At 47.4% G+C, this 11043-nt stretch overlaps 1 protein-coding gene across 2 annotated transcripts in view; it reads right to left on the bottom strand.

Moving 5' to 3' along the window:
• Window positions 1-1350: 1350 nt before the first annotated feature.
• The window catches only part of LOC143300605 (ras-related protein Rab-25-like), a 22703-nt gene continuing 13010 nt past the window's right edge, over window positions 1351-11043 (bottom strand). For both annotated transcript variants that reach the window (XM_076614385.1, XM_076614386.1), the window contains 2 exons: window positions 8857-9055; window positions 1351-5949 (listed from right to left, as the gene is read on the bottom strand). In XM_076614385.1, the coding sequence (XP_076470500.1) occupies window positions 5497-5949; window positions 8857-9055 (652 nt within the window). In that variant the 3' untranslated portion in view covers window positions 1351-5496. The remainder of the gene's footprint in view (window positions 5950-8856; window positions 9056-11043) is intronic.

Genomic DNA, 11043 nt, shown 5'->3' with positions numbered 1-11043 from the left:
CACTGTGGCCACTGCACTCTGTACCTGCCTACTCTGTATTTCGCTTTATCATAAAGGTTTTGGGTCCTGTTGTGAAGATTAGTGGGCATTGTATTGTGGTTTTCCTGACACAAACTTTTTTTCCTTTATTTTTGAACAAACTCAAAATGATTCATGATTTTTTTTAAAACCAAAAACAAACAAACGAACCAGAAAGCAAAACAAAAAATACATATAAAGCACAGTACCACAGCTTACAAATGATGGAAGCTGATCAAAATGTGTATTGCTGTGTCCATTCTCCATGTTTTATAATGATGATGACTGTTTTACGTTTGAGATAAGTGGAGGTGTTTGTTGAGGGATATGGAACAAACATTGACTGTGAAGGAAGCCGTTAAATTGTGAAATGTTGTGTTGGTGTGGTATGTGAATGCCAGGGTGACGCATCATTGCTGTGGGTGAAAGTAGTTCAGGAGCTGTTCAAGTCTGGCCTGCAAAACAGACTGACAAGATTGGTGGTATGCACATCAGCAGTAGTGTTCACAAGGGGGCTAAAATGAAATACTAAATGTCTGGTTATGAAAAGAAATCCAGCATTTTTCTATGGTATTATATAAGGTCATTACAGCCCATTTCTGATTTGAGATTTGTGTGGTTTTATTTTGGGTTTTTTTTGTGGGTTTTTTATAAGAAATTGGTCCACAAGCAGCTAAAAAATGCATGCCTGTATATATTTTTCAGTATCTCTCTCTCTCTCTCTCTCTCAGAACTGAGTACGTGCACAAACACAAGCACACACACTTTCTCTCTCCCTCATTCTCCCCTGAACACAATACACATGAACAACTTCACACACATCGACTGAGTAGTCTGCATTATTGTTTTGTTTATTGCTTGCTGTCTGTTTATATCACCAACCTGTGTATCTAACATGTTTACATCTCATTTATCTACATCTTTGTCTATCTTGTCTGTGTTCACATGCATGTATGTGTGTTATCAATAATATGATAAGATGTTATTTAGCCCACAAAGAACATAAGGAGATACTGATGTATTGCTTTTTTGTCTTTTAGAGTATGGATCTGACTGACGTTCAGTGTACACATAGGGTTGAATCGCTACTTGCCATTGAGACAGACAGAGGACAGAAGGGTAGTTATGGAAAAAAATGCCAGATGATGGTGTTCTCCATACAGTTTTATCATTCCAGGTGGTGTGGCTAGAGGGATGAACATGTCCTTAACTTTCTAAGAACAGCATCACCGCACTGCACAATGTCCAAAAAATAGTGGAAGACCTGTCAACTGATGATGAATTCTTACGGAATATCTTTGATAATTGAAAATGTGTGACAGAATGTCAATGGGATATGAGAAGTGGGTCTTTGAAGGTGGTGAATAATTCATTAAAAGTCAGCAGAATAACATTAATGTGCCTTGCTCTATGAGACTTAAAAGCTTCAGTTATTTTACTCTAGCATTTGCATTTCACCAAGCACACTCTACAGCCAATATTTGTCATCAGCTTCAGCTAGATTTTTTTTTTTTTTTTAATCTAAATGTTACACATCTGCATAATGATGATGATGATAAACATGTTACCATACACTTTTCTTGTCAATACTTTGCTTGAATCTCTTTTCATATTATTACAAACACACATGCACAATCAATCATTTTGCATGTCAGTAACATAAACATCCATACCATTGTATGTTTGATAGTCATGTCCAGCTATGACCATCAGAACAACAGTGGAGGCAACTGTTGTCTCAACTATCTTGGCTAGAATTTAATAAAAGTGGAGAGTGTCTTGCCCAAGTTACATCCCAACACTCTTGACCAAGAGGGTTTTAGGACAATCAGCATAAAGACAGTCCCCCAAAAGGCCAACAAGCCCCCAAGATGACAGCAATAAGAGCCTCCAAGCCTCCAATCTTGCCTCCAAGTTTGTCATTGTTCTTCATGAGAGACAAAGCTGTAAATGAATTCACAATGCAGTGGAGAAACCATTGATTATACAGCTCTCACTTTGCTGTTGGTCCAACTGTAAGCTTATGTCAATCTTTGATATAAGCCAAGAGTTGAGCCTTATTTGATAGTAACTTTAAAAACAATAATTTTCACAAAACATGCATCATCACACACAAAAAAGATGGTGCACTCACCCATTCCAAACTACTCATACACAATGAAGTTAATGTGTAACTGAAACGAAGCAGAAAATATTGCATCATACAAACAAAATCATGGTCAAATGTACATTGATGTTTAAACAGTTCATGGGCAGACTTGCTTTACAACAAATTATACATCCATAAAATTGGACATAGTGTGATGTCAATGCAGAATGGTGGACATGTTTGTTCTGCCATTCCTGAAACGGTTTGATGACAGAACTTACTAAGAAAAGTCTACCCACAAATTTGACCTACACTACCCCTCACTTCCCCTCATGTGACCCATATTCCCCACATGTGACCCACACTACCCTCATATTCCCCATGTGACCCACATTACCCTCATATTCCCCACATGTGACCCACACTACCCTCATAGTCCCCACATGTGACCCACATTACCCTCATATTCCCCACATGTGACCCACACTACCCTCATTCCCCACATGTGACCCACATTACCCTCATTCACCACATTACCCTCATATTCCCCACATGTGACCCACACTACCCTCATTCCCCACATTACCCTCATATTCCCCACATGTGACCCACACTACCCTCATTCCCCACATGTGACCCACATTACCCTCATATTCCCCACATGTGACCCACACTACCCTCATATTCCCCATGTGACCCACATTACCCTCATATTCCCCACGTGTCACCCACACTATCCTCATATTCCCCACATGTGACCCACATTACCCTCATATTCCCCACATGTGATCCACACTACCCTCATTCCCCACATGTGACCCACATTACCCTCATATTCCCAACGTGTGACCCACACTACCCTCATATTCCCCACATGTGACCCACACTACCCTCATATTCCCCACGTGACCCAGACTACCCCCTCATATTCCCCACGTGACCCACACTGTCTTTCACAGCTGTTTGGGCAGTTAAATGATAACCACTTTGTCTGTAGTTCAGCATTAGAAGACGGGGCCCAGTCCTCTCCTTCAGCCATTTTAATCTTCCCGAGCCGAAGTCAGTTACCCATTCACACCTGGGTGGAGTAAAATGCCCTTTCCCAAGGACACAACACCATGCCGAAACGGGGCCTCAACCCTGATCGCTGGTGGACACTGGATCAGAAGTCTAACGCCTTATCCAATTCTGCCATGGTGCTTCTTAACTCACTCAGTACGGCTAGTCCTCTCTTCTCCTCTACACACACCCCTCGGATGTCCAGTGGGTGTCTGAATGACCCAACCTTTAGCTTCCGTCGTCAGAATTGTGGTATTCTCTGTCAACATTCACCTCTTCAGTATAACAGCCTTCTGCTTGCAATATTTTGATGATGGTGATTGGGGTGAAACGCTGTTAACGTCGTCCCTTTCGCCATTCGTATGGAAAGAGTTAAAGTCCACATTGTAAGTATTTGTCCCATAACATAACTCTGACTCAGTGTTACTACTTTACCTCCCCAAACAAGATGGGAAATGACCAATCCCATCATGCAACAGGTTTTGGCGTCGTAATAGCCAGATTTCCTGTGCAGTTGTTTTTTTTCCCCCTTTCAATGTTGCATGTCAGTTCTAACCCATGGACCAGCTTCTTAAAATGATTAGCAGCTGGTGAACAGTAACGGGGTAAATACTTTTAGGTCGATCCTCTCTATAAGGCACGGTTGTAGGACAGTGAAATGTGAAGGATGTTTAATACACCGTAGTCCGATGCCACACAAATGCTGACCGACTGCATTATAAAAACCCAAAAGAGTCACGTGCACATGGAAATGGAAAATAAACTATGTTTACAAAAACACATTAAACAAAATTTAAAAAGTCAAGGATGCATGCTTTGGGATCATGCGAATCACAATTTGAATTTCATTGCAAACGCATGTCATGAGCTTGAACAAAATATATCCCTTTCCAGGCATCGGTGAACAGTATCATTTTCTGCCCTGCTCGGTCGGGCAGTCAGACACTAACACCATCGCTTGTTGCTGTGGATCGTAATCTTCATAACACAGCGTATTCTTTCACACTGTTGCACCTTTCTGAACGGAAGTGTGTAGTACCCCTTGTCACGAAGTCTCAAACCTAAACAAAGACATCTCCATAGCAGCACCGTCATCATCCTCTTCCACACCCAAAAATAACGATAATTAACATGATCCCCCCCCCCCCCCTCCCACGCCCCCTCCCAACCCCAAACTCACCATTCAACTCCCCTCTCCTCTCCTACCTTTTAAACTATATCATTCAAAAGTGAAAATTATTACTTCATCAAAATGTCCATAACCACCAGTATGTATTTAACAAAGTCCTCCTCCTCCATAAAAGAACAAACAACATAGAAAATAACAATGATATAAAATCGGGTCTCCATGTGTGTCAGCACAGAAATCGTCCTCGTCCTCGTCCACCACCAAGCAGCACCAACAGTCAACAGAACTTAACCTTTTTAAAACGATGACATTCAAATCAAAAATCGAATTCTTAAAAAAATAAATAAATAAAATAAAAAACCAAACCAACCAAGCGTTGACAGTAACCAGTATGTATGACGAGACATGGAACAAAACTCCTCCTCCGCAGCAGCAGCACAGCACCCGTTTCTCTGAGGGGGAGCAGAGTCCTGCGTGACAGGGGTCCTTCCTCAGTGGGTAGCAGAACAGCCACCACCACCACCCCCCCCCCCTCCGCATCCACCACGCAAACGACACACAGCAACACGACTGGAGGACACTTTAACAATCACCAGTGTGTGTGACAGGTCAATGAACAGCTTCCCTCCTCCTCCTCCTCCTCCTCCTCCTCAGCGGCAGCCGGTTCCCTGAGGGTGGGTAGAGTTCAGCATGACGGTTCTTCCATCCATGCGTAGTAGAACAGGAATGTGGCAGAATGGTGAAGAAGCTTATCTGCCAATACAGAGAGTCCGCGAGGGTCTGGGTTCGAATCCCGCTCCCGCCCATTCCTCCAAAGTTTGACTGGAAAAGCAAACTGAGTGTCTAGTCATTTGGATGAATGAGACGATAAACCGAGATCTCGTGTGCAGCACGCACGTGACCGCACTGAAAGAAGAACCCATGGTAACGAGAGTGTTGTCCTCTGGCAAAATTCTGCAGAAGAAGAAATCCACTCTGATAGGTACACACAAATACATATGCATGCACTCAAGGCCTGACTGAGCGCGTTGGGTTATGCTGTACTGGTCAGGCATCTAGCTTAGCAGATGTGGTATAGCGAAAAGGGATTTGTCCGAACTGAACGCTGTGACGCCTCCTGAAGAACCTGAAGCAGTTGAAAGTGAAGCAGAACAGCCGCTCTCCATACCGGGACGGGGACAACAAACAAACAAACAACTCCTCAGCAGCACCGGTTTCCCTGAGCAGGTGGAGGAGCGGCGCCCAGCGTGCCGGGGTCCTGGGGCCTCAGGACGTCCCTGGGCAGGGTGACTCTCTTCAGGGCGTCCTCGTGCAGCACGCGGGCCATGTCCCGGAACATGTCCTCCAGCCCCCGGTTGTCGCGGCACGACACGCTGTAGACCCCCGACAACACGTCCCCGCCCTCCTCCATGAAGGCCTCCATGTCCTCCTCCCCCACCCCCTCCTTCCCCTCACCCCCGGCCGAGTCGTTGCCGCACAGGAAGATCTTGGCGCCCTCGGCGTTCATGGCGATGTCCAGGATGTACTGGGACAGGATGGTGAAGGTGTCCTTGTTGTTGCTGTTGTAGCACAGCAGGGCGGCGTTGGCCCCGCGGTAGTAGCTGGCCCCGATGAAGCTCATGCGTTCCATGCCCCCAGTGTCCCACAGCGTCAGCTGGTGGTGTGTGGGAAAGGGGGACCGTGATGAAGGGACAGAGAGGAAAAAGAAGTGTCAATACTTTTTTTTTTCGTTTACAAAGGGAACACAGTGACATCCTGAAGTGGGTAAAGCCCTATCTCAGTATCCTAAATTCAGGAACCTTATTTTATCGGCAATTTTTGTGCATGTATGATATGATATTACCATTAGTAGACTGATGTTGTGACCCATTTTCAGTGGATTTCAACTCTTATTTTGAACGATATTTCATCCAGTTTTGATGCAGATTCAGTCGCTAAACTAACGTGCCACTATCTTGATTTTTCCGTTTTTGGTCCCACAAACCATGAAAATGCAACCAACAGATGCAATAAATTAGGACGCTAAAAATAGGTAATAAGCCTCGAAGCGTCTTGTTTACCATGAAGACAACATGCAGACAGACCACGACACTTCAGCATAAGCATGCACGTACATGCACACAGACACACAGGCGCGCCCGCGCACCCCAGACCCCACCCCACCTCCAACACATACTCGTCCTTATGTCAATGTGTAAAGTGGGACACCAGTCCCCTGTGTACAATTCTACACATCTCGCACACAGAGAAATCTCTGTGTATCAGTGCACGTCAATGAGAGCAAACACACACACACACACACACACACACACACACACACACACACACACACACTGTGTTGCTGGGTGGGGTGAGGCCGCTGGTTACAGCCGGAAGGAAACGGCACCTTCACTGCTGCTGACACAGCTTCGAGTCACAGAAAGAAACTACGTACATCTGCACGTCACCGATCACCACCACCACCACCACCACCACCACGAAATGTGGATATAGCCATAACAACATCGCCAACACCAACACCCCACCACCATCACTACCACCACCACCACCACCAAATGTGGATATAGCCACAACATCATCGCCAACACCAACACCCCAACACCATCACTACCACCACCACCACGAAATGTGGATATAGCCATAACAACATCGCCAACACCAACACCCCACCACCATCACTACCACCACCACCACCACCAAATGTGGATATAGCCACAACATCATCGCCACCACCACCACCATCACCACCATTACCACCACCATCACCATCACCATCACCACCACCATCACCATCACCACCATTACCACCACCATCACCACCACCACCATCACCATCATCACCACCAACACCACCATCACCATTACATTCATCACCACCACCACCACCATCACCATCATCACCACTACCACCACCACCATCATCATCATCATCGCCACCAACACGAAATGTGGATGAGCCATAACAATATGGCCACCACCACCACCACCATCACCACCACCACACCATCACCATCACTAGCACCACCATCACCACCACCACCATCATCACCACCAACAACAACACGAAATGCAACTACCATCACCACCGTCACCACCACCACCACCACCACCATCACCACCGTCATCATCACCATCATCACCACCACCACCATCACCTCCATCATCACCACCATCATCATCATCATCACCACCACCACCACCACCACGACCACCACCACCATCACCTCCATCATCACCACCACCGTCACCATCACCACCAACACCACCATCACCACCACCACCACCATCACCATCACTACCACCACCATCAACACGAAATGTGGATACAGCCATAACAACATCGCCACCACCACCATCACTACCACCATCACTACCACCACCACCATCACCATCACCACCACCACCATCACCATCACTACTACCACCACCACCATCACCACCATCACCATCACCACCACCACCACCACCATCACCACCACCACCATCACCACCATCACCATCATCACCACCACCACCACCATCACCATCACCACCACCACCATCACTACCACCACCATGAACATGAAATGTGGATACAACCGTAGCATCATTGACACCACCACCACCACCACTATCACCACCACCACCATCAACGCCACCACCGCCACCAACACGAAATGTGGATACAGCCATAACAACATCGCCACCACCACCATCACCACCACCATCACTACCACCATCACTACCACCACCACCATCACCATCACCATCATCACCACCACCATCACCATCACTACCACCACCACCACCATCACCATCACCACCACCACCAGCACCAGCACCACCATCACCATCACCACCATCACTGCCACCACCACCACCATCACTACCACCACCAGCACCACCACCACCATCACTGCCACCATCACCACCATCACCATCACCATCACTACCACCACCAGCACCACCACCACCATGAACATGAAATGTGGATACAGCCATAACACCACCACCACCACCATGAAATGTGGATACAACTGTAACAACATTGACACCACCACCACCACCACTATCACCACCACCACCACTATCACCACCACCACCACTATCACCACCACCACCATCATCACCACCATCATCACCACCATGAAATGTGGATACAACTGTAACAACATTGACACCACCACCACCACCACTATCACCACCACCACCACTATCACCACCACCACCACTATCACCACCACCACCATCATCACCACCACCACCACCACCATGAAATGTGGATACAACTGTAACAACATTGACACCACCACCACCACCACTATCACCACCACCACCATCATCACCACCATCATCACCACCACCACCACCACCATGAAATGTGGATACAACTGTAACAACATTGACACCACCACCACCACCACTATCACCACCACCACCATCATCACCACCACCACCACCACCACGAAATGTGGATACAGCCGTAACAACATCGCCACCACCACCACCGCCATCACCACGAAATGTGAATCCAGCCATAACAACATGACCACGACCACCACCACCACCACGAGGTCCTGACCTTGACGGGCGTGGTGCCCACGGTGAAGGGTCGGGTGCACTGGTCCAGGCCCAGGGAGGGCTGCTCGTGGCGGTACTGGGTGGTGGGGCCCGAGTCCCCCGGGTGCAGGAAGCGGCGGAAGATGGAGCTCTTGCCCACGCCGTACTCCCCGCACAGGATCACCTTGTAGCTGGGCTCCCCGCTCGCCATGCTCAGCGACCTGTGCGTGCACAGATGCAGGCACGCACGCGCGCGCGCACGCACACACACACACACACACACACACACACACACACACACACACACACACACACACACACACACACACGTCGGTGAAATCATTATCATTACCGTCATCGTCATCAGTCGTCGTCACATCACAAATCATCACTACATGATGACCGTGTGGGTGGGGATCATCATCTCTCACCATGTTCATGAACCGACTTCCCCTTCCCTCTGCTCTCTCAGCAAAAATCATCATCATCATCATCATCATCATCATCGTCGTCGTCGTCAGTCACCATCGTTGTCGTCATTATTACCATCATCATTTTCACGAATGATGACCTCACAAGCGAGGTCACCACTTGCCTTACTTTAACACATATCAGTCTGCTTAATAAGTATGATGATGATGATAATAATAATAATAGTAATAATGACAGAAGAATGACAAGACAATAATGATGATGATGATAATGATATTCATCAGCATCATCATCATTTTCAGGACAGAAGTATGACGTCACTATGACGAACATAACGTCACAAAGACACAAGCCTGATGTCGTTTCCATGTCAGCGACGTCTCAGAAGGTCAAGGGGCCATGTCCGGAAGAAGGAGACTAAGACACGAATCCCAGAAGGTTGCCTCTAAGGTCGACCCCAGACAGGGCAGAGCTATCGGACGTCTGTGCGTCGACAAGAGAGGCCAGCGCTGTCACTGAATAATGCAGTTTCAGTTTCTCAAGGAGTCGTCAATGCGTTCGGACAACTCCATAATCATACACCACACCACGTCTGCTCGACAGAGGTCTGACCAGCAGTATAACCCAACGCGCTTAGCCAGGTCTTCACTGCATGCGTGTATATTTGTGTACCTACCAGAGTGATTTTCTTCAACAGAATTTTGCCAGAGGACAACACTTATGGGTTCTTTTACAGTGTGCCAAGCGCGTGCTGAACACGGGACCTCGCTTTATCGTCTTATCCGAATGACTAGACAGACGCTCAGTTTGATTTTCCAGTCAAACGTCGGAGAAAGGGCGAGAGAGGGATTCGAACCCAGACCCTCACGGACTGTGTATTGGCAGATCAGCGTCTTCACCATTCCGCCACCTTCGTACCGGGGATACGGACAAGCGAGAAAACATCACCCATGCCCGTGCCCGCTGCAGACAGGATATTTTTCCGATCTCCCAGCTCAACATAGTGCCTGAACCCTCTTCGTGTGTACACACACGCAGAAGATCAAATACGCACGTTAATGATCGTGTAATCCGTGTCAGCGTTCGGTGGATTATGGAGACAAGAAGATACGCAACATGCACACCCCCGAAAACGGAGTATGGCTGCCTACATGGCGGGGTAAATAAACAAAACGGTCATACACGTAAAATGTTACATGTCTAAGTGTGTATGTGTGCGTGCCTGAAATCTGATTGAACGACACAGGAAACGAATGATGAGCGCCCAATGGCAGCCGTCAGTCGGCTCTACCCAGGTAGGCAGCCTGTTGTGCAAATGACCCCGTATATGTAAAGTCCTCTTCACTAAAAAAAAAAAAAAAAAAAAAAAAAAAAAAGTCACCTGTGCTGGTCAGGCGACAGCAGGATCCCGAAGATGCTTTTGTATGGCCAGCTGAAGAAGGCCACCGCGAACTTGGAAGACCCTGCAAGCGCTTCAAGGACACCTTGAAGACAAACCTCAAAGTTTGTGACATAGACATCGCTTCCTGGGAAACTGATGCCCTTGACCGCTGTCGCTGGAGGATGCTGTACTCTAGTGGCATAAAGACGTTTGAAAACAAGAGAACGCTGGGCATTAAGGAGAAGCGTGAGCGAAGGAAGCAGGGCTCAACTTCTGGAGACGTTTCCCCTTGCAACACCTGTGGGAAGTGCTGCGCATCCAGAATCGGCCTCTTCTCCCATATGAGGACACACACCAACAGACGACAGATAAGCCTGCCTGCCTACTCATCCGTCG

This window comes from Babylonia areolata, chromosome 26 (assembly GCF_041734735.1).
Source record: "Babylonia areolata isolate BAREFJ2019XMU chromosome 26, ASM4173473v1, whole genome shotgun sequence".
Lineage (NCBI taxonomy): Eukaryota > Metazoa > Mollusca > Gastropoda > Neogastropoda > Buccinidae > Babylonia > Babylonia areolata.
The sequence above is the reverse complement of the archived record's forward strand: the minus strand, read 5'-3'. Positions and strand labels throughout refer to the sequence as shown.